At 47.4% G+C, this 24697-nt stretch overlaps 1 protein-coding gene across 1 annotated transcript in view; it reads left to right on the top strand.

Annotated features, from left to right (window-relative positions):
* The first annotated feature begins 17667 nt into the window (after positions 1–17667).
* Positions 17668–24697, top strand: part of CD40 (CD40 molecule) — a 59100-nt gene continuing 52070 nt past the window's right edge. Inside the window, exon 1 of the mRNA XM_030213147.1 lies at positions 17668–17856. Coding sequence (XP_030069007.1) covers positions 17809–17856 — 48 coding nt within the window. The 5' untranslated portion in view covers positions 17668–17808. The remainder of the gene's footprint in view (positions 17857–24697) is intronic.

The following is a 24697-nucleotide window of genomic DNA, read 5'->3' as shown; positions in this document are numbered from 1 at the left end:
ATGTAACAAATAAATAAAGATCATACTGTACAGTACTGTATATTTGCATGATTCGGTTACATACTGCAGGTGAGGTGGGGAAGCATTGAAATGGGCCACTAATGAGAGTATGCTATGCATGATTTGGCTAACAGTAGTACATAACAGCATGATATCTGCTACAGAAGATACTCATATACACACATAGGCACCAGCATTTCAAAGTGATTAGGGGTGTGTCATACTACCACTCACCTGAGGGTGTGAACCAAGTATTTGTGAAGATCTCTCTCTCCTCCTGGGTTCATCTCTGTCCCACAAGGATCATCCAGTAAAATTAGTAAATTCACGATCCTTATGGTAATATTCCAAAACAAATGTAATAATCCAAAACAAAGGTGAGTCCATGATTCCTTGGCAAAAATCAAAACCAAAGGTGAGTCCATATTCCTCCACCAGAATCCACCATCAATAGGCAGTCCCCAATACTCTTTCAAGAAGGGGAGAAAACCATCTTCAACTCTTCAGGGTCAGCAGCCTTGGGGGTCTTGCAAGGAATCCCCCTTTATGTTCAGGATGAATTGGGGGCTAACTAGCAATCACCCCCTACAGATTCCACAAGGTTTTGTGGGAGGGAATATCCTCCCTTTGGGGTCCAACAGGGGTCTTACTACAACTATATTGACAAGGAATATCCATAGTCTAACTTGCCTATTCAAATCTTGAACTAATGAGCATCCTATCTTAATTACTGGATGTTTGTCTCTTGCTTCCAGTACTCAAAGGAATTATCCAAACCAGTCCCAGAAGGTTAGTCCCCCCATCACCTCCCACGTAGCCTTCTCTGATAAGCTACTACCTCCCATGCAGGGGGTCTCAGGTCTTTGCCCTAACTGTACGGGTGGACCACGGGACTAACTTCAAACCCAAGTGATTGACCTATATAGTTCCTGGGCTTCTCCTGTAAAGCTTTACTACTACTACTTATCATTTCTATTGCGCTACTAGACATATGTAGCGCTGTACACTTGAACATGAAGAGACAGTCCCTGCTCGACAGAGCTTACAATCTAATTAGGACAGACAAACAGGACAAACAAGAGATAAGGGAATATTAAAGTGAGGATGATAAAATAAGGGTTCTGAACAAGTGAACAAGGGTTAGGAGTTAAAAACAGCACCAAAAAGGTGGGCTTTTAGCTTAGATTTGAAGACGGTCAGAGATGGAGCTTGACGTACCAGCTCAGGAAGTCTATTCCAGGCATATGGTGCAGCAAGATAAAAGGAACAGAGTCTGGAGTTAGCGGTGTAGGAGAAGGGGGCAGATAAGAGAGATTTACCCAGTGAACCGAGTTCCCGGGGAGGAATGTAGGGAGAGATGAGAGTGGAGAGGTACTGAGGAGCTGCAGAGTGAATGTATTTATAGGTCAATAAGAGGAGTTTGAACTGTATGCGGAAACGGATAGGAAGCCAGTGAAGTGGCTTGAGGAGAGGGCTAATATGAGCATAACACTGGCAGAATATTAGTCGTGCAGCAGAATTTTGAACAGATTGAAGAGGAGAGAGATGGCTAAGTGGGAGACCTGTGAGAAGCAAGTTGCAATAGTCTAAGCGAGAGGTGATAAGAGCGTGGATGAGGGTTCTGGTAGTGTGCTCAGAAAGGAAAGGGTGAATTTTAACTCCAGATAACCCCAAATACAGAGAGTTACAGTAGTCTATCCTTGATATAACCATATTATTTACAACATTACAAAAATCAGAAAAAGCTAACATCGGCTAAGTGGTGGGGTATAATCTAGGGTGTGTGAGGAGTATATACATATGTGTGTTTATTGGGAGTTATGAGTGTGTGTGTGAGACAGAACAGTGGGCTTTTTAAACCTGTAAAACTGCCTTAATTCTGGAAGTGTATTTCTCTAGTTTGGCCAGTAAGTGACACATGTTTAGGCTTAAAGCTGTTACAGAGAAAGTACCTGCAGTGATGTGACCAGATTTTTTTTTTTTACTTGTTGTTCTGAACTCTGATTGGCCTGGGTTTGTGTTCAGTCTTAGGGGGTTGTTTACTAAAGCTTAGCTCTAGTTATCTGCAACAGGGCCCATAAGAATAAAATGGGTCCCGTCCTGCTACAGATAACTTGAGCTAAGCTTTAGTAAACAGGGGGTTTAGCCAGGAAGAAAAGAGAGTAGAATCTCTTTGCTGAGGCTCTGTGAACAGTTATATGTCCTGATCTTTTTAGAAAGTAAACAGATGTTTAGATAGTTCTATAATTGATCCATATTTCAGTTACCTGTTATTGTTTGCTGATTGCTCTTTTTATGTTTCACTGTTCAATTTTTAAAACAATAAACAATTTTCAGTTTGTTGACTCTGTTGTCTGGACTGATAAAGAACCCTGGTGGTCTGTGTGTTGGGTCTGTAAGTGCTTAGTGTGTGTTTGTGTATGTATGGGGAGGGTGTACAGGGGCTGTGAGTGTGGGGGGATTGGGTAGAGTGTGTATTGGAGGTTATGGGTGTGTCTACATGTGAGTAGATGGGGAGTAGGAGGGTGTGTGAATGTAGTGTGCAGGGATACACATATCTCCTTCTGTTTTTCCACCTCGGGCTTTCTCCTCCCCTCTCCCTTCTTGCTTTCCTCTCCTTCACCCCATCCCCCTCAGGGGCTGATGCAGTAGCTTGCTCACTGCATGGTTCCCTAATGCAAGCATAATGCAAAAACATTTTCTATCTAATGCTGTAAGCAAATAGCATGGGAAACCAGTATATCAAATGCATAACCCTTATTATTATTATGCATGACACATAACATAAACAAAAATTTGTCTGCTACCACTGGTAAATTTGAGCTTCATCCAGAAGCTTAGGAGTTATCCAGATATTGTTGTAGAATGTAGCTTGAACCCAGCAAAGCTGTTTTTCGTAAGTCTGCTGTTGTCAAATCTGATGTCCCCACCATTGAGGTTCCTGCTCTCTCTGTGTCTTTCTGTGCATACACAAACACACACACAAACAAACAAAAGGGAAGACAGGACAGACCAGAGCATCAGCAACAGGTGCGCTCAGTGTGCAACACACTGAAATGGGAGAGAGTAAGGAATGCATGAATGTCACAGAGTCAGAAAGAGTAGGGGAACAATAAAACAAAGGGAAATGGGACTTAATATACTGCCTTTCTGAGGTTTTGCAACTACATTCAAAGCGTTTTACATATATTCAGGTACTTATTTTGTACCAGGGGCAATGGAGGGTTAAGTGACTTGCCCAGAATCACAGGGAGCTGCAATGGGAATTGAACTCAGTTCCCCAGGATCAAAGTCCACTGCACTAACCACTAGGTTCTCCAAAGACAAGCAGGCTGATATTCTCACAAGTGGGTGACGCCACGTCGGCCCCGGAGGATTTTAAAGCAAAATCTCAAAATCTCTTTACGGCGTTCCGACGCGCGAGCGATCGTACTGCGCATGTGCGCACACCTCTTCCCGCTCGCCGTGCGGACACGCCCCTCAGTTTTTCTTTTTCCGCGTCTGAGGAGACACGGAGTTCGTTAGGGCTTCGTGTTTTCTTCAGGTCTTCGGAGTTAAATCTCTTTTTTATAAGCTTTTCTTTTCTTTTTTCTTGAAAGTGCTGGTATATTGTTATCTGTGGGCTCTCTCTAGCCAGCAAACTAAACAAGCCCACATTTTTATGATCCATTTATTAAAACTTTACAAACGGCTCTCCAGAGCTGTGACAGCCTGCTCCAGCACACCACTGTCTTTAAGCCCCATAAAAGGTGTATGTCACAGGAAAAACCAGGAACCTAAGCAGGTGCATCCCTGGTCAGCCACTGAATGGGCAACCTGGTGACACAAATATCGTGGTGTAACCTTTGAAGTGAGTCTCCACCCGCCTCGGCGCCTCCTGCTCTGCAGGTCATTCGGGCACATCGGAGGATGTGTCTTGGGCCGGATCATCTCCCTGTGAAGCGCAAGTAGTGTCTCAAAGAAACGAGACGTATTCTACTCTGCCAGGGATGCCCAAAGGAGATCATTCTGGAGTCCGACAGAGACCGATGCACGCTGGGTATAGTTATGCATCGAATAGGTCTCCACCTGCCTCGGCGCCTCCTGCTTGGCAGGTCATTCGGGCGCATCGGCGGATGTGTCTTGGGCCGGATCATCTCCCTGTGAAGCGCAAGTAGTGTCTCAAAGTAACGAGACGTATTCTACTCTGCCAGGGATGCCCAAAGGAGATGCCCAGAGCTTTGCTCCCTCGGTTATGGAGGTATCCGGGCTTCAGACATCAGTCGGTGCCGAGAGCGTTGCTCCCTCTGTTATGGAGGTATCCTGGCATTGGACGTCGATGCACCGGTACGTCGGTACCAGGTATCATCGGTACCATGGGTCCCGTCGGCACCGGGTATCATCGGTACCATGGGTGCCGTCGATGCCGAGTGTCATCGGTGCCATGGGTGCTGTCGGTACCGGGTATCATCGGTGCCATGAGTGCCGTCGGTACCGAGTATCATCGGTGCCATGGGTACTGTCGGTACCGAATATCATCGGTGCGTCGGTACCGAGGAGTATCGATACCAGGAACATTGGTACCATGGTCGGTGTCATGGGTCCCGTCGGTACCGGGTATCATCGGTACCATGGGTCCCGTCGGCACCGGGTATCATCGGTACCATGGGTGCCGTCGATGCCGAGTGTCATCAGTGTCATGGGTGCTGTCGGTACCGGGTATCATCGATGCCATGAGTGCCGTCGGTACCGAGTATCATCGGTGCCATGGGTACTGTCGGTACCGAATATCATCGGTGCGTCGGTACCGAGGAGTGTCGATGCCAACTACATTGGTACCATGGTCGGTGTCATGAGTCCCGTCGGTACCGGGTATCATCGGTACCATGGGTCCCGTCGGCACCGGGTATCATCGGTACCATGGGTGCCGTTGATGCCGAGTGTCATCGGTGCCATGGGTGCTGTCGGTACCGGGAATCATGGGCACCATCGGCACCAGGTATCATGGGCACCATCGACTATCGGTACCAGGTATCATCGCCCATCGGTACCGAGTATCATGACAGATATCATGACCAGGTACCATCGGTGCCATGGGTGCCATTGGTACCAGGTGTCATGAGCACCGTCGGTGCCATGCGTACCATCGGTACCGTCGGTGCTGTTGGTGTCGGATATCAGGGGTACCATTGGTACCACATGTCATGGTTACCATCGGTACCAGGTATCATAGGTACCATCGATACCAGATACCATGACTATCATCGGTACCAAGTACCATGGGTACCATTGGTACCGAGGTCCATCGGTACCATGTGTATCATCGGTACCGTCGGTGCCATGGTCTTGCAGTCTGGTTTCGATTCCCATTGCATTTCCAGACTTTGTCCTTGGCTTCGGGACCATGGGTACCATTGGATGCCATGGGTGCTACCGCCTCCTGCGGCATCTGGCTTTTCACCTGGTCTCCTTCACCGATGCTGCCTCTGGTATGGGTGTTCGCACCCTACTGGGGCAACTTCTCGACCCATAGTAGCCTCCATATCGGACGTGTTTGGATCTGAGCTGCTCTGTTTGAGTAGTTAGTTCAGTTCAATGATGGTCATCTGACATTACAGAGGAGATTGTGAATCCCAATGCCCAGATGCTAGAGGTCCTGGACTACTATCTTCACCTGAGTCTTCTGCACTCAGAACAGATAGGAGTTCTAAGAACTTACTTTGGCGCCCCCGGGGCCAGAGCATACATCCTTAGCCTCTTTTGGAGAATGGCGTACCAGGCTGGCATGATCGCATCCCAAATCAAGTCTTGTCAGATCTTTACGAGCATTTCCACCGGAGTAGGCTAGACCTTTTCACCAAGTGGTCAGGTAGCACACGGTGTGTCGCAGGTTCCTGTCCAAGGGCATTTTCGACACTTGTAATGTAACACCTAGATTTCTGCTCTAGGTACAGTGATGCACAGACTCTCATGACTGTGTGCCTCTCTCCTGGAGGAGGAGACTCAGCAGAAAACTGTAGATATGCTGTACATACACTTCCTCATCTTGGAAGTTCTTTAGAGAGAGGAGTAGTTTTCCTTGTGCCTTAAGGGGTCGTACCTATACTCCTACTTCTCGACAGCCGGTTCGGGCTATGCCTCAGCACGCTCGTTCTAGTCAGCGGCGTGCACCTAATCAGGCCCCTGCAGCTATTCCCCAGGAAACAGAGGGGTTTTTGACTGGCTCCAATTCAGTATAGCCACTAAAAAAAAAAAAAAAAAAAAAAAAATGTCCGTACCGGCCATTCTGCCTGTCGGGGGGGGGGGGGGGGGGGGGGAAGTTTACATTTTCTCCACCAAAGGTGACTTCTTTATCCTCCAACCGGTGGGGTTTTTCAACTAGTCCGGTTAGGATACATTCTCAATCTGGAATCAAACCCTCCACATTGTTCATTGGAAGCTTAATCCTTTAGCTTCCATCAAAAGTGAGTACTTGCAGAGGAACTCTCTGTTTTTCTCAGCGCCAATGCAGTCGAGCCCGTTCCACCAGGGCAAGAAGGGTTGAGATTCTATTCCAGGTCTTTCTTTGTGGGTTGCGTCCCATCATAGACATAAGGGGCCTAAACAGATTTAGTTCAGGATGCTTTCCCTGGGCATCCTTCTTCCCATACTTCAGGAAAACGATTGGTTATGCTCTCTGGATTTACAGGATACTTATACTCTCTTTGCATCCAGAGTATGTTTTTTTCCTAGTGCCTGGCTGTTGTTGCAGCGTATCTTCATGGACTGGGAGTGCATGTGTTCCCTTAACACGATGATTGCCCGTCTCAACAGATTACAGCACAGTACATATTGAGACTTCTAGACACATGGCTTCCGCAGTTCATGTAACTCCCATGGCACTTTTGCACATGACATCCGCTCAGTGCATCCTAGCTTCCCAGTGGTATCAAGTTTAGGGTATCTAGAGGATGTAACCCGACTGTTCGCCAGTCTTCGGTATTCCCCTCAGAGGTGGTTAATTCTCTCTATTTTGATTCTGAGGCATCTTACTCAGTCAAAAGCTGCTGACGAAGGTTGCATCCCTCCTGGCTATCCAACCAAATTATTTTAATTCAACAAACAATCGGGTTGTGATGTACTCGATAACAAAGGAGTACTGGATCTTGCCCTCTGAGTTAGGATGCCATGCAGATGTAGCGGTGGGACCGCAATGCGGCATGTTTTCTCCAAGCCACTTATCTAATTGGCGTAAACAGCAGTCTGGCCGACAGGCTGAGCAGGATAATGCTACAGTTGAGCATGCCTATAGTTCGAAAGACCCCTCAGTGGATCTTTTTGCTACTTAGTCCAATCGCAAAGTCCCTCAGTTCTGTTCCAGGCTGCAGGTTCACGGCAGGCTACCATCGGATGCCTTTCTCCTTCTTTGGGAGACAGGTTTTCCGTATGCGTATCCTCCCATACATCTGGTGGAAAAGACTTTGCTGTTTCTCAAGCAAGATTGTGGAGCCATGATTCGGATTGCTCTTTTCTAGCTGCGTCAGATAGGATTCCCTCTTCTTCTGGAGTTGGAATGTTTTCCAGCTCTCATTACGCAGAACGAGGGGGCACTTCTACATCCCAACCTCCAATCTCTGGCTCACACGGTCTGGATGTTGAGAGTGGGGTTTCGTTGAGTTTCCAGAGTGTCTCCCGACTCTTGCTTGCTTTCAGAAAAGATTTCACAAAGAGGTGTTATTCTTTTTCATGGAAGAGGTTTGCCGTCTAGTGTGACAGCAAGGCCCTAGATCCTGCATCTTGTCTTATACAGACCTTGCTTGAGTTCTTTCTACACCTGTCTGAGTCTGGTCTCAAGACCAACTCTGTCAGTATTCATCTTTGTGCAATAGAGCTTATCATCAACATGTGAAAGGTCAGCCTTTAGCTGTCCACTTCATGAGAGGTTTATCTCTCCCCCAATATTGAGAGAATTCCTTGTATGTGTCTAGGGGAGATTATTTCTGTTGGGCTTAGCACCCACAATAATTTTGACAGTTGGCTCTTATGCTTCGGTCAGAGTTCCTATCACTCCTTATCCAGTATCTTGGGGTCCCAATGTCGTTTTCATCCAGCTGCTGCAAGCTCAATTCGGGCCACTGGATTCCTGCCATCTGAAGTATTGGACCTGGAAGGTCGTTTTCCTTAGTGGCTGTTCCTCAACTCGTAAGGTCGGTGAGCTTCGGTCTCTAGTAGCTCAAGCGCCTTACCTTACTTCTCATCTTAACAGAGTAGTTCTCTGCATGCAGACAAAGCTCTTACTGGCGCTGGTATCAGAGTACCAGCTGATCCAGTCAGTTGTCTTGCCAACATTCTTTCTCCCTCATCTTGCAAACCCTGGCAAAAGCAAGCTCCGCACTTTTTGCGTGGAGCAGACGAGCTCCCTCGGACGGTCCGCCCAGTTGTTTATTTCTTTTAATGCCAGTTGCTGTCGGAAACTGCATAATTTCTTCTTGGATAGCAGAGTGCATCTCCTTCATTTTTGTCCAAGCTGGACTGACTCTAGAAGGCCATGTCACGGCTCACAAAATTAGAGCCATGGCTAAGTCGGTGGCTCATCTAAGATCAGTCACTATTGAAGAGATCTGCAAAGCTGCGGTGTGGTCATCAGTCCACACATTTTCATCTTACTACTGCCTTCAGCAATAGCCGACTCGTCAGTCGGTTTGGGCAGTCGGGGCTGCAGAACTTCTTTGGGGTTTAGAATCCAACTCCAACCCTCCTAAGCCCATTTTTGTTCTGTTCCAGGCTACACTCATTTAGATATTTCTTCTTTTCAGGTCAATTTTATTCTGGCCTCGCCGTTGCGAGACTCAATTGACCACTGTTTGTTGTGTTGTGTAAGCCTGGAAGCTAGGGATACCCCACTTGTGAGAATATCAGCCTGCTTGTCTTTGGAGAAAGAGTAGTTACTTACCTGTAACAGGTGTTCTCCGAAGACAGCAGGCTGCATATTCTCACAAACCCTCCCACCTTCCCCTTTTGGAGTTGTCTCCTCCATCTTTTGGATTTAACTGAGGGGCGTGTCCGCACGGCGAGCGGGAAGAGGTGTGCGCACATGCGCAGTACGATCGCTCGCGCGTCGGAACGCCGTAAAGAGATTTTGAGATTTTGCTTTAAAATCCTCCGGGGCCGACGTGGCGTCACCCACTTGTGAGAATATGCAGCCTGCTGTCTTCGGAGAACACCTGTTACAGGTAAGTAACTACTCTCTACTCCTCCACTCATTCCACCAATAAGAGCCAACCTCATCAGTGATGTCACAATGGCTTGATTGCCCAATACTTGGCTCACTTCTGATATTGTGATGTCATAAGGGAAAGGGGGAAAGGGAAATAAGACTTGATATACTGATTTTCTGTGGTATTTTGCAACTACATTCAAAGCGGTTTACATATATTCAGGTACTTATTTTGTACCAGGGGCAATGGAGGGTTAAGTGACTTGCCCAGAGTCACAGGGAGCTGCAATGGGAATTGAACTCAGTTCCCCAGGATCAAAGTCCGCTGCATTAACCACTAGGCTACTCCTGGTAAGCACGTGCTTACAGATGGAGTGATAAAGCTAAAGAAAGAAGAATGAGACACAGAGAAAAGACATCAGCTTCCATGTAAGGATGAGAGAAGGCAGGCGTCACCAATGGCAAAGCTGAATGAAAAGAAAAAGCCCAAAATTTCCCATAGGGATTTTCCTTCACTTCTGGAGTATTTTCAGTCTGTTGTTTCACTTTCCATTTTCTGTAAATCAGACTCCAAGCATACAAAGGCAAGTGGCCAGATTGTAGAAGCACTGTCAACATTTCTGTACAGATATTTTGTTTCTACTTAAAAGGAACATTGACAAACGAACATGAGCACAGCATGGGGCTAATTTTCACTTGCTCTCTCTCTCTTTTTGTTGCAAAGTCCTTGGGTAGAACTGTAATCGTGGATCAGGGAACCAGTTTTTCAAAGTCCTGACTGAATTCCTCAAATAAGAAGGCTACAACCCCAAAATGATCTTCGGGAAGATTGCCTCTTCCCAGTGGTGTGCTGGAGCGGGCTCTCACGGGCTCGCGAGAGCCGTTTGTTAAGTTTTTAAGAATTTTGGGAGCCGGTTGCCATGGTTATTCTAACAACTGACTCCCAAAATTTGGGCTTGGGCCCCCTCCTGAATTCTCTTTTACTTTGCTGGCAGTGATGCTGGCCCCACCAGACAAGTAAATAGACTGCTGCTGCTCCCTGCTCCTTGTTTCTGACTCTGAGCATCAGGCTGGGACTTTTCATGCAAGCGCTAGAAGGTTCCATCATGCTGCTCAGAGCCAGAAACAAGCAGCAGAGAATGGTGGCAGTCCATTTATTGGCTGGTGGGGCTCGGCAAAGGTATGCCTAGTGTGCAAGGGAGGGGAGAGAGAGGCATGTAATCCCCCCTCCCCCCAAATTTCAGGGCCTGCTATGTCTGGAGAGAGAGCCCATTGTTAAAAATTTACCAGCACACCCCTGCCTCTTCCCTTAAAAAGAAAACCTATAGGGGAAATCCTATTGGAATACAAAGAAAAGAAAACCCCGGAGAGAGTCGCACTTGTGGTGACATACAATCAACAGGTGGAAAACCCGAGAAAAAATCATAAAAGACCTACAGCCACTACTTCAGAAGCATGAATTACTGAAAGATATTCCCAACTCCTCCAATGCTGACTTTCCAACAACCACCAAACCTGAAACAACAGTAAATGAAAAGCAAACTCCCAACAGAAACTTAAAAAAAGAAGAGAATGGCACAAGTCTTTGACATATACCAAGCTGCAAACTGTGCCAGCGCATGTCACAGGACCCCCTTAGTTATCCATGTGGGAAAAACATTCAGCATAAAGGGATTCTATTCATTCTCTACCTCAAATTATTAAATGCAGAAAATGTGAGGAAGTGTGTTATACTGAGGAGATGGGCTAGAAGTAGAGAATGACACAGGAACGGGGAACCTAGTCACTTAACCCTCCATTGTCCCATGTAAGCCGCATTGAGCCTGCCATGAATGGGAAAGTGCAGGGGACAAATGTAACAAAAATAAAATAGATACTATTGGAGATTCTACATGGAATGTTGCTACTATTGGAGATTCTACATGGAATGTTGCTATTCCACTAGCAACATTCCATGTAGAAGGCTGCGCAGGCTTCTGTTTCTGTGAGTCTGACGTCCTGCACGTACGTGCAGGACGTCAGACTCACAGAAGCAGAAGCCTGCGCGGCCACATTGGTGATCTACAAGGGCTGACTTCTACATGGAATGTTGCTAGTGGAATAGCAACATTCCATGTAGAATCTCAAATAGTAGCAACAGTGGAGGAGTGACCTAATGGTTAGGGTGGTGGACTCTGGTCCTGGGGAACTGAGGAACTGAGTTCGATTCCCACTTCAGGCACAGGCAGCTCCTTGTGACTCTGGGCAAGTCACTTAACCCTCCATTGCCCCATGTAAGCCGCATTGAGCCTGCCTGAGTGGGAAAGCGTGGGGTACAAATGTAACAAAAAAAAAACCTCAGTAACTGCAGGGATGGGGACGGGGGCAGAGCTCATGGGGACAGGGCGGGGACAGATCCCACGGGGACGGGGTGGGGACAGAGCCTACAGGGACAAACTTTGTCCCCTTGTCCCTGTGTCATTTTCTACTTTGAAGCCTATTAATGAACTGGACTGTTATTTATGTTTGAGTGATGCCTACAAAGATATTTTGATTTTTTGAAAAAACAAGCAAACATACTGGCCACAACTAGCAAAATTTGCATGGGGGATCCTGTACATCCTGCTACCAGCACATCTTCTAAGAAGACAACTTCTATTCCAGGAAGGACTGTGGAAGACAGGAGAGCTAGACTGAATCCTGAGATTATTGATGACTTCTTATTCATCCACAGATTTAAAAAACATAGCAGTGCTTCATAGGGCATATTTTTCCCCTCTAGGGTATATAGAACGGGTTGTATTTTGTACCCCTGGACATTTTAACAGTATGAATTAGGATTCCTTGGTGTAGTAGAAATCACCTATTGTTGGGGTTGGAAGAGTGGTGGGAAGGAGGGTTATTATAGCTGCTCATTGTTATTATTGTTTTCTATTTGTAATTTATACACAACAGTTGCACAGCATATTGTTCCTTTTTATACTTTAATACAAAGATTTAAATATAAAATCATGTGTTCAAGGTTTCTGCAGATGAGGACAGAGCCCTCGGGACGGGGACAGAACCTGCGGAGATGGGGCGGGGATGGAGACAGGGCCTGTGGGGATGGGGCGGAGATGGAACCTGTGGGGACAGGGTGGGGACAGAGACAGAACCCATGGGGACGGGGTGGGGATGGGGACAAACTTTGTTCCCGTGTCATTCTCTAGCTGGAAGCTAAAGACAAGAATCAATTAATTCAGGCACCAGAAAGCAAACCAAGGTGACATCTCTGTGTAGGAGCATTGCTACCACTCAAGATGCACTAAAAAATCGTTAAAGCCCTTCCCTTACCGATGCCCTTAACGAATCGGTAAGGAACGGGCATGCATCAAGGAAAAGGAATGCAAATGAGCTGCTTGTTGTAGCTCACTTGCATTCTCTATTCCATTGGTAACCAGTCAGCCAGTCGGCCGGTCGAGCATGCGTAGAGCAGCCAAGCGTTATGCTGGCTGCTCTGCGCATGCCAAATACGTCCAAAAAGCGCCTAATACCCATGTAAAAAAAGAAAAAGGATCCGATGCAGCTCGATCAGCAGAAGAGTGCAGTTGAGGATGTCCATCCAAAAAGACGTCCTTTTTGGACGTGTACCCCCCCTCCCCCCCCCCCCCCCCCCCCCGCAATAATAAAAGCAGCCATTTTGGACGTCCTTCACTCAGCCGCAAAATTAATATCGGGCTCATAATGCATTTTTAAAATAGTAATCTAGCTGTGAGAATTTATACTGTTTCTTTACTCTTGAATGGCGCTTGCCATGATGGAATATTGTAAGCCACATTGAGCCTGCAAATAGGTGGGAAAATGTGGGATACAAGTGCAATAAATAATAAGTGGTAACACCTTAGAAACAAGCTTGCCACAGTTCCAAAACAGATGTTGTTGTTGTTCTTCTTATTATTATTAAAAAGAGCTTGATATACTGCCAAATTCTAAAATATAGGTCAAGGCAGTTTACAGTAAAATGCACAAAGTTACCACACAGGACGTCAGACGCATGCACACAAACAGATTCAAACTTGATCAGATCATTTGTCCACGCCGCGTGGCCGAGAAGAGGACTTCGGCTGGTGGGGGTTGGGGTCCCCCGTCAGCACAGGTACGCAATGGCAGCGGGGGAGGGTTGGCGGCGGGAAGGGGGCTTCGAGAGGGTCGCGGCAGGGGGGTCCAGGAGTCAGGAACTCAGAGGGGGGGGGGTATGGAAATCGGAGGGAGGGAGGTGGGGTCTGGGGAGAGGAAGGGAGGGGGGTCTGGAACTCAAGGGGGAGGGAAGGAGGTGTGGAACTCGAGGGGGGGAGGGAGGGAGGGAGGTCTGGAACTCAGTGGGGAGGGAGGGGGCCTGGAAGGAAGGAGGGAGGGGGCCTGGAACTCAGGGGAGGGACGGGGTGTCTGGAACTCGGTGGAGGAGAGAGGTTTGGAACTCGGGGGAGGGGGCGAGAGGGTTGGAGGGAGGGAATGCACCACCTGTACAAAATCTAGAAGAAAAAAAAAGGGGGGGGACGACCCTGGAACTTGGAGGGAGGAGGGGTGACGAGGACCCTGGAAGGGGTGACATTGGAACTGGGAGGGAGGGGGGGCCTGGCACACACTCTCACTCTGACACACACACTCTCTCTCTCACAGACACACTCGCACCCAGTCTCAATCTCTGTCACACACACACACACTCGCACATTCACTCTCTCTCTCTCTCTCTCACAGAGTCACTCTCACACACACTCTCTCAAACATACACACTCCGAGGAAAACCTTGCTAGCGCCCGTTTCATTTGTGTCAGAAACGGGCCTGTTTTACTAGTATCAAATAATGAGTAGCAAAGAAACTGCCAATTTTGTTGAATCTGGTTGATTGAATTGACTTCATAGACAGTAACTTTCAACCCTCCCATCCACATTTGGTTTTGCTTCCCAGACGCAAGTATTACTTCCCCTATTCCCTTCTCTGTTATGTTCTTAGTACAAGCTTTATGTCAGAAAGGAGTCAAGTATGACATGAAACTTTGCACTTCTGCTTTCAGGGGTAGAAATGAGGTTCAGCCTTAATAGGAAACCTAAATATAATGGCGGAGGGCGGGGGGGGGGGGGGGATTCTGTACCAGAAGCTGTATATTTATTTAGTATACTTAAAAGCAACATCAAACATCAGGAAACACTTTTTTTTTTCACAGAAAGGGTGGTGGATGCCTGGATCACCCTCTTACTGGAGGACTGGAGGTAGTTGGGACAAAAGCAATGACAAGATTCAAAAAGGTGTGGGATAAACACTGAGGATTCCTATCTAACAAATTTGGGATCAAAACAAAACAAATAACACAGAAGAGTGTAAATGTACAATCCGAAAGTGGCAGCCCAAGGCACGATGGTGGCTGAGATAGGGCTACGGTTTGGCATCTCCCCCCTTCCTTCTTCCATACCCTTCCCTGAGTTTACCTTCTTTTCCCATGTTTCAAAAGGCGGCAGCGATTCCCGTATGCTGCCTGGCCTCTTCTCTACTGCAGCCCACCTTGGAGGAAACAGGAAGTTACATCAGAGAGGTAGGCCACAGTACAGAGAAGAGGCCGCTGCCGGTGGCACGGCAGCATACGGGAGTCACTGCTGCCGCCGCTGCCTTTTGGAAAATGAACAAAGAAGGTAAGCTCGGGGAAGGAGGTGGAGGAAGGAAGAGGGAGATGCCGCTCCGGGAAGGTGCCATCTGAGGCCCCTGTCTCAGGTGGCCTAACGGTAGGGCCGCCATTGAATAGCACCATAAAAATAACGCTGGAACAGCGCAGAACAACACCCTAATGCTCAAAGCTAATGAGATGCAAATATAGGCGTGCTCATAGCTTTGAGCATTAGGGATTTTGGCGGGAGGATTGTGCTTGCTGCATGCGCAGAAGAGTTCAGAGCTAAGCTCAGCTCCTGTGTGCATGCACTTAGTAAAGGCCAAACATGAAGCAGACATTGGTGTCTGTTTTCTGTAGCCTAAATATAAGTGTTTTAATTTTTTTTTTCTGTAAGCTTATATATAGATTCAAGTAACGGACGCCAATGTGTGCTTTGGCTTTTTTTTTGAAGCATGGCCGCTTTAAATTGATCGACCTCCCAACTAGAAACATATCCGAATCAACACGAACGTACCTAAATCTACGCTACCCAAGCTGCAAAGGACTGAAATACAAATCAACCTACGCATCCAGTTTTTCCTACATTAGCACACAACTGTGGAACGCACTACCAAAAGCCTTGAAAACCACGTACGATCACCTAAACTTCCGGAAAACACTAAAAACCAAACTGTTTAAAAAGGCATACCCTGCCGATCCAACATAAATGCCTGATCTTTGCAACACAACAAAACTAAAGTACGTAATGGACATAACACAACTCTTCCGTTGTACAATTCCCTAGTGTGGCTGTGCCACATGAACTTGATCATACCACAACATCACTTTGTATTTGTTCACACCGGAGTCTGTAATGCCTCTCCGGTACTATGTAAGCCACATTGAGCCTACAAATAGGTGGGAAAATGTGGGATACAAATGTAACAAATTAAAAAAAAAATGTAGATGCAGGACAAGACCGCCAATGTGTGCTTCACGTTCGGGTCTGCTGTTTCTCACAGCCTGTGCTCAAGGGCATGAACAGGTTTCCTTCTGCTTCCAAAAGCAATAAAAAACAGTAGGTTTTGCAGAAAAGATCGTGAGAGAAGCGCAAGAATCATGGGAAATCCTCTCTTCCAACACTTGCTCGGACCTGACGTTATTTTTTACGGGCACCTTTGTTTTGGACACTCTTTTCTGATCATTGGGGAGGAATACAAATAATGACCTAATTTAAATGAGTTTGACTACATTTGCATGTTATCTGTGCTAAGGCCTGGCGCACTCATTGTTTGCTGCGCTAGACCACTCTGATCATTCTGCGTTGGTAAATGCAGGTGCTAGGATGGCACTAATGGCCTTTAGTGCCCGCGTTTATGTTTCATTATCGGCACCCTAGTACATATACCCAGTGGCGATCCTTGGTCGGCTGCCACCCGGGGCGGATCGCCGCTGCGCTCCCCTCCTCATCGGGTGCAGTGGCGTCCATCCCCCCCGGGTGCAGCACGACACCCCTCGGCGCATCGACACCCCCCTGGGTACATTCTTACCTGATGGGAGCAGCCGCTCGGCTGTCGGTTCCCTGCTCCCTCTGCCCCGGAACAGGAAGTAACCTGTTCCGGGGCAGAAGGAGCAGGGAACCAGCGGAGCTGACAGCCGCACGGCTGCTTTCTGCACCCCTCCAGTGGCGTGCACCCGGGGTGGACTGCCCCCACTGCCCCGCCCTCGGTACGCCATTACATACCCCCCTTTGACAAGGCGGCACGGTAATATCGACACAGCTCATTCAAGGGGTCTTTTATAAAGGCACGGTAGCATTTTTAGCACCAGCTAGAGACACCATTAGGAATATTTGGGCATCTCTAGAGTTACTTACTTTTAGCTTGCGCAAAAAATGCTAGCGCGCCTTGTAAAAGGCTCACATTGAGGGGTCCTGTTACCAAACTGTGAATAAAAGGGCCCTGTGCTAGAGGTGGGGGCCATTTTTCCCACGTGCCAGGGCCCTTTTTACCGCAGTGGGTAAAAATCCCCCAGACAAACATGGCTATGTGGTAAGAAAACTCTTACTGCATGGCCATGCAGCAGGAAGCCCTTACCGTCACCCATTAAGGTGGCAATAAGAGCTCCTGCAGTAACTCGGCGGTAACCGGGCAGCGTGTGGCGATGCCCGATTACCACCGTGCGAGCCATATTCGGGGGTTTTCTTTTTCCCCAGAAATGGAGCACTGGGAGAGGAACTACCATTGGTGGCCGCATTGTTCCTGCGGTAGTCCCAATTTAGCATTCGGGAAGCCCATCTTGGGCTTACTCAGGCTTTTATAAAAGACCCCCTGAATGGGTTGCATCGGCATTACCGCTGGACAGCCGCTAGCACGACCAAGTAAAAGGAGGGGATAATTCTGTGCCTGTGCATACTGCGCTGTATTGACCACTGTTGGAAACAGGATGCTGGGCTTGATGGACCTTTGGTCTGTCCCAGTATGGCAACATTTACGTACTTATGTACTTGGGATTCTGAATGGAATCTTGCTACTCTTTGGGGGTTCTACTTGGAATGTTGCCACACTTTGAAATTCTGCATGGAATCTTGTTATTCTTTAGAATTCTAGAATCTTGCTACTCTTTGGGGTTCTACATAGAATGTTGCTACTATTTGTGTTTCTGCCAAATAGTAGCAACTTGTGACCTGGATTGGCCACTGCACTGTTGGAAACAGGATGCTGGGCTCGCTTGATGGACCTTTGGTCTGTCCCAGTATGGCAACACTTATGTACTTATGTATTGCTTTATCAGTTATGAACAGCCCACTGCTTCCTTTTTTTTTGTGTGTGTAATTTTTAGGGGTGTGGCTTCGATTCCCGTCTGCTGTGTAGTGGGCGGATCCTCCCATCAGCACTCGGGAGTCAGTCGGGACTGCCTGTGCGACGAGGAAAGCGAGTCTCGCCTCGAGTGTTGCTTGGTTTTGTGCTTTTTCCCTTAGATCCAGGGGAGCGACTGCTTGAGTGTGCTGTTTCCAGAGCCTGGTGTTTCGCTATGGAACTTAGATACCTCTTTTGTCTGCTTTTTTCCGGCAGTTTGCAGGTAATTCAGCTGTGGGTTGATTCTGGCTTTTGTTGCTGTTGTATTTTTAAACTCCCTTTGTTCTTCGATCGATCCGTTTTCAGACAGTGGCAAGAAAGAAACAAAGAAGGGAAAGCGCTTGATCATTTTGCCTGGTCCCTTGGGTGGCTTCTAGGCTCTTATATTAGTCCCCATATCTACTTGTCTTGAGGGCATTAGGACCAAAACTGGTGATTTTTTTTGTATTTATTTATTGCATTTGTATCCCACCTTATCCCACCTATTTGCAGGTGGGGAGGACGTGTTTTAGTTTGGCGAGATGAGGCGTACTTTCAATCATTTTAGGTAGAAATAAGAACGTTGTAGTGGTCTGTTATGGGATTGGGGAGGGGTTTTGTGGACGTGATAATGACCCTGAAATGCGAGATGGCAGGTTCTGTAGTAGTGGGGGAGAGAATAACTGTCTTAGACACTGGCCTTGCTGTTGGGAAAGGGGTGTCTCGAGCCACTGTAACAAAGTAATTCAAGCAAATAATAACTGTCCATTTTGTTACCATAGTCAAGAGTATGTTTATCATTTGCTGCGAGGGGGGGGGGGGGGGGTTATGTACATTACAACTCAAGGGGGAAGGGAAGACATTGTAAATAGTTAAATACCGTCAGCAATACTTTTGTCCCAAGACTGCATCATATTTAACTGTCCATAGGTGGTTTTAAGCATGAATGACTGTTACTTGCAGAGTGGTGGGTGGGTGGCTCTGGCCGCCTTGTTTTGCAGAGTGGATGGACCGTGCAGGTCGTTTATCTGCCATAATTTACTGTGAATACAGGCACGACGAACAGGATCATTGCAGGCTGTAACTACTTGACTGCATTTGGGACTGTTTATACGTTTTTTTTTTGTTTTTTTTAGTTTTTGTTCAACAGCGAGGGGGGTTTCCTCGCCGTTGGGAAAGTCCCAGCACCTGGGCTTGAATTTTGCAACCCTTTATTCGGGTTTCTTCCCCTATAGTGGTAGCTAATCAACCAAAGCTTGGACGGTTTCACTTTCGATCATTTTATTTGTATATATTTGGCTTCATTCCAAGCACTACATCCAGCCAAGCTAACAGAAAAAAAGGTTTTTATAAATATATATCTTTTATGTGTAGGGAGGGGGTACATAAGTAATGGCACACTGGGAAAAGACCAAGGGTCCATCGAGCCCAGCATCCTGTCCACGACAGCGGCCAATCCAGGCCAAGGGCACCTGGCAAGCTTCCCATGGTTACATTGTACTGGAATGGGATGATGACATTACGTTAATCATGCAAAAAGTACCTTAAAGTTTTCATTATATAAAAAGCTATAGGACCTTAAATTGAAAACCGGAGTGAGTTTTCAACATACTTGGAGTCCTTTATTGCACACCCTGACCCCAATTACTAGACGCCGCTTGTTAAATTTTTAATTATAGCCTTGTGCTTTAGATATTGTATTTAAGGTGGGGGGGGAAGGGAAGGGGGGAGTAGGGTTTTTGGGGGTTCTTTAAGTTGTGTTAAAAGTTTAGTTATCAGTATGTATATGTGCTTGCACGGTTTTCTTGAATAATAAAAAAGACTGACCATAAAAGCTGTAGGACCTCTGTTTATGCTCAATCCAAACACCTCCAATGTCTTATTTTATTAATTTTGTACTCAGCTCACTCCTTTCCAGTGGTGGTTTCAGTTAACAGTGGGTATTTCCCCAGAAGGCTCACTATCTTAAGACCCCAATGCTCAAAGCTCCAGCGCTGAAGCGAACAGCCCCATTCCACGGGAACAGTGTAGAATCATAGCCCTCCAGTGCTCAAAGCTAATGGCATTCTTATATGCGCGCTGTAAAAGCGAAAGCAAGGGAGAGGAATGTGCGCAGGCAAATTTTGCAGTAAGTGCAGCTCTTGTGCGTATGCGCCAGGAAAATCCAAAAGCGAAGTGCGCATCAGTGCCGCTTTTTTTTTCCACCTTTAAATATAAGTTTTTCAAAATGTTTTTTTTTTCCACTTGAAAGGCTTGTATTTAAGCGCAGAAAAGAGGCGCCAGTGTGTGCTTTCACTTTCAGTTTTGCTCAGTCTCGCGCATATTTGGTTTTCGGTACCGGCGCTTAGAGGCTTGCATGGGCTTTTTTCCCGCTTCTGAAATAAATCAAAACTGGCAGACTTGAGCAACAATTGAATATCAGTAAAACAGCTTTAAAAATTATGAGCATGAATCATAAGAAATTCTCTCTTTAAACCCCCCACCCCCCATGCCAGTTCTAAGCTGATGTTATTTTCCAGTTCTAAGAGAAGGGTTTGCTTGTGTGCTGTTCTCTGATCATTGGGAGGCAGTGGCGATCCTTGGTCGGCTGCCACCTGGGGCGGATTGCCGCTGCGCACCCACCCCCCACCGGGTGCAGCGGCGTCCGTCCTCCGGGTACAGCCCGGCACCCCCCCCCCCCCCGGTGCATCAACACCTCTCCCCCCTCCCCCGGGTGCATTCTTACCTGCTGGGAGCAGCTGCATGGCTGTCGGTTCCGCTGGTTCCCTGCTCCCTCTGCCCCAGAACAGGAAGTAACCTGTTCCGGGACAGAGGGAGCAGGGAACCAGCGAAGCCGACAGCTGCATGGCTGCTTTCTGCACCCCTCCAGCGGCATGCACCCGGGGCGGACCGCCCCCTCCGCCCTGCCCTCGGTACGCCACTGTTGGGAGGGAAAAGCTGATGACCTCATTTCCATCTGAATTACATTTAAATACGATTTGCAGCCATCTCTGACACTTATGCTGTCTTCTGCGCTAGATCCCTCTGTGCATTCTACGCAGGTTAGCACCGACGCTAGTCCAGCGCTCTGCGGCTCTAATCCCAGCATTAGGTTTTGAGCATCGAGCCTTAAGTTTGCGCCTGAGGCAATGGAGGATTAAGTGGGTTGTCTAAGGCCATAGGGATTGTGGGTGTGGCAGCGGCCAAAAAAAAAAAAAAACACCCAGGATGCTAGGAATTATTAGGAAAGGGATGATAAATAAGGCCATTATAATGCCTCTGTATTGCACCATGGTGTGACCTCACCCTGAGTATTACATTCAGTTCTGGTCACCGTGTCTCAAAAAAGCCACCAAAATATTAAAGACAAAGCTGGCCAGTAAACATACTCTATTTGAGATACTACTACTACTTACCATTTCTATAGCGCTACAAGGCATACGCAGCGCTGTACACCATACACAAAAGACAGTCCCTGTTCAAAGAGCTTACAATGTAGATAAGACAAGCAGACAGACAGAACAATTAAGGGTAAGGGAATAAAGAGGTGAGGATAAGGGACAGGGCAAGCGAGTTAGGAGTCAAAAGCAGTGGTAAAGAGGTGGGTTTTGAGTTTGGACTTGAAAACGGCTAAAGACGGGGCTAGACGTACAGGCTCGGGAAGTCTATTCCAGGGGTGAGGTGTAGCGAGATAAAAGGAACGGAGTCTTGAATCAGCAAGTAGAGGAGAAAGGGACAGATAAGAGAGATTTGTCTACAGAACGGAGTAATCGAGGGGGAAGGTAGGGAGAGACAAGAGTGGAGAGGTACTGGGGAGCGGCAGAGTGAATGCACTTATAGGTCAGTAGGAGAAGTTTGAATTGAATACGGAAACAGATAGGGAGCCAGGTAAGAAGCATAGTGGCAGATGTACTTAAAGGGATTGTCCGCCTAGTTGTTTTAATTGGGAAAATTGCTTCATACATCTGGCCCATAATGAGGCTGGATCTCATTTAATGTGTATCCAAGGATGTTCCACTTTGGCAGTTAAGATTTGCAATACCTTGAGGCTGATGGTCAAAGCCTAATGCCAGTGGTAAAAGAGGTTAGCACCTGATTTGCATACACAGTGTGCAGAATGCCCAAAGGGCTGGAGCACAGGTGTAAAGATGTGTGCTAAACATTGCTGCAAAATGGTATTGAAATGCATTTACATGAATGCAGATGAGGTCAGTTAGTAATCCTTGCCAATGTGCAGAAGCAAATGATGGCCTTTAAGGCCGAAAATTTACTGCCAGCTAAGAGTAGCTAGCTCAGGGGTAACGTAGCGTTGAAATATTTCAGGAGAACGTTTCTTGCTATTTTGTCACATTAAGCTGTTGGTTTTGTCCTCCTCTGTAAGCAGGAGTAGCCTAGTGGTTAGTGCAGGGGGCTTTGATCCTGGGGAACTGGGTTTGGTTCCTACTGCAGCTGCTCCTGACTCTGGGCAAGTCATTTAACCCTCCATTGCCCCAGGTACAAATAAGTACCTGTATATACTACATAAACTGTTTTGAATTAGTTGCAAAAACCACAGAAAGGCGGTATATCAAGAAGTCCCATTTCCCTTTCCCTCTTTGAGATTCTACATGGAATGTTGCTGTTGCTACTATTTGAGATTCTGGAATGTTCTTACTATTTGAAGATTCTACATGGAATGTTGCTAGTGGAGGAGTAGCCTAGTGGTTAGTGCAGTGGACTTTGATCCTGGGGAACTGGGTTCAATTCCCACTGCAGCTCCTTGTGACTGTGGGCAAGTCACTTAACCCTCCCTTGCCTCTGGTACAAAATAAGTACCTGAATATATGTAAACCGCTTTGAATGTAGTTGCAAAAACCTCAGAAAGGCGGTATACCAAGTCCCATTTCCCTACCCCCTTTCCCTTATGACATCATAATATCAGAAGTGAGCCAAATATCGGGCAATCAAGCCATTGTGACATCACTGATGAGGTTGGCTCTTATTGGTGGAATGAGTGGAGGAGTAGCCTAGTGGTTAGTGCAGTGGACTTTGATCCTAGGGAACTGGATTCAATTCCCACTGCAGCTCCTTGTGACACTGGGCAAGTCACTTAACCCTCAATTGCCCTAGGTACAAACAAGCAGTGGCGTAGCAGGGGGGGGGGGCTGCCACCCGGGGCGGGGCGGTTCGCTGTTGCACCCCCCCCCCGGGTGCAGCACGATGACACCCCCTCCCCCCCCCGACCAGCTCCCGCACCCTACCTTTAAAAAGAATATCGGGAGGCGAGGCGCAGCGCCTCGCGCCTGCCCTGCACGTAAAAGAAATGTGGACCGTCGGGCCTTCTCTCGCCCTGTCTGTCCCGCCCTTGTGGAAATAGGAAGTTGCGTCAGCGGAGGGCGGGACAGATAGAGCGAGGGAAGACCCGACGGTCCACATTTCTTTTAAGTGCAGGGCAGGCGCGAGGTGCTGCGCCTCGCCTCCTGATATTCTTTTTAAAGGTAGGGGGTGTTGATTCGCCGAGGGGGGGGAGCTGGCAGGGAGCACCCCCCCCCCCCCCCGAGCTGACACCCGGGGCGGACCGCCCCCCACTTGCTACGCCACTGCAAACAAGTACCTGTGTATAATATATAAACTGCTTTGAATGTAGTTGTGAAACCACAGAAAGATGGTATATCAATCCCATTCCCCCCTTTTAAGTGCTGAAAGGATTTATTTACCGCCTTTTTGAAGGAATTCACTCAAGGCGGTGTACAGTAAGAATAAATCAAACATGAGCAATAGGCAATTACAGCAGTAAAAATATTCAAATAACACAAAGTATGGCACAGTATACTACTTACCATGTCAACACAATACACAATAGAACATTTTAATTTACACTGAAGGGTATAAGCAAAGATGGAACATATGGATAGGTAAGAGAGTAAGAGGAGGAATTAGAAAATAAGGTGACTAATTTAAAGAACGGTGCATATGAGGTTGGAGAGATGGTTAAATATTATCTCAGCTAGGGTAGGAGTGGATAAACATGTCCTGCTGCAGGATGTGCAGCCCGTGTCACTCCTTGTGTGTGTGAGTGAGACTAACAAGTTAATTCTTGTATTAAAGGCCTGCTTGAAGAGCCAAGCTTTCACCTACTTCCTGAAGTAGAGATAGTCTTGCATTAAGTGGAGCCTTTCAGGCAGTGCATCCCAGAGTGTGGGGGCAACTCTGGAGAAGGCTCGCTTGTGGGTATCACATTTATGTGTGAATTGTGTTCTATAATGAGCCACATGTAAAATCCTGGGACACGTATTTTGGGGGCTGTGCCTATGAGTTACGCGCTCTCTTATAGTATATTTATTTATGAACATTTACTAGCCTTTAAGCCCGTTAAAACGGGCGAGATTTCCAGCAACCCTCCTCGCTGCTTTCCCTCCGCCCTCCGTGCCTGGCCCCCTGCACTGACCTGACAGCGCCTTTCACACAGAGGTGAGAGGCGCTGTCAGGTCAGTGCAGGGGGCCCGATATGGAGGGGGGCGGGAGCGGGGGGGGGGAGGGTGGAGGTTGGTGCGCGTGATGTTCGTTTACAGGCTCCAGCGGCAGCGTCCGACAGTCCGACTCCGTTTCCCTCTCTGTTCCGCCCTCTGACGTCATCACGTCTTGACGCGAGGGCGGGACAGAGAGGGAAGTCTCTGCTGCGCATTTGCAGGTGAGTCGGTCACTTGCCATTTATATGTTTGATACCCCACTTTTTTCCACTTGAAGCAGACTCAAAGTGGCTTACAATGCACAGTTAAATCAGTTACAATTGTAAGCTCCTTTGAGCAGGGACTGTCCTTCTTTGTTAAACTGTACAGCACTGCGTAACCCTAGTAGCGCTCTAGAAATGTTAAGTAGTGTAGGTAGCAGGATGTACAGGATCCCTCATGCAAATTTTGCTAGCTGTAGCTAGCATATTTGCTTGTTTTTCCAAAATAAAACTAAAAATATTGTCATCTTCCTCAATCAAAGATAAATAACAGTCCAGTTCATCAACAGTCTTCAAAGTAGAAAGTGACATGAGGACAAAGTTTGTCCCCGTCCCCATGGGATCTGTCCCCGTCCGCATCCCCACGGTTACTGTGGGTCCCCGTGCCATTCTTTAC

The sequence above is a fragment of the Microcaecilia unicolor genome, chromosome 8 (genome assembly GCF_901765095.1).
Source record: "Microcaecilia unicolor chromosome 8, aMicUni1.1, whole genome shotgun sequence".
Taxonomy (NCBI): domain Eukaryota; kingdom Metazoa; phylum Chordata; class Amphibia; order Gymnophiona; family Siphonopidae; genus Microcaecilia; species Microcaecilia unicolor.
This window is presented reverse-complemented; position numbering and strand designations above follow the sequence as displayed.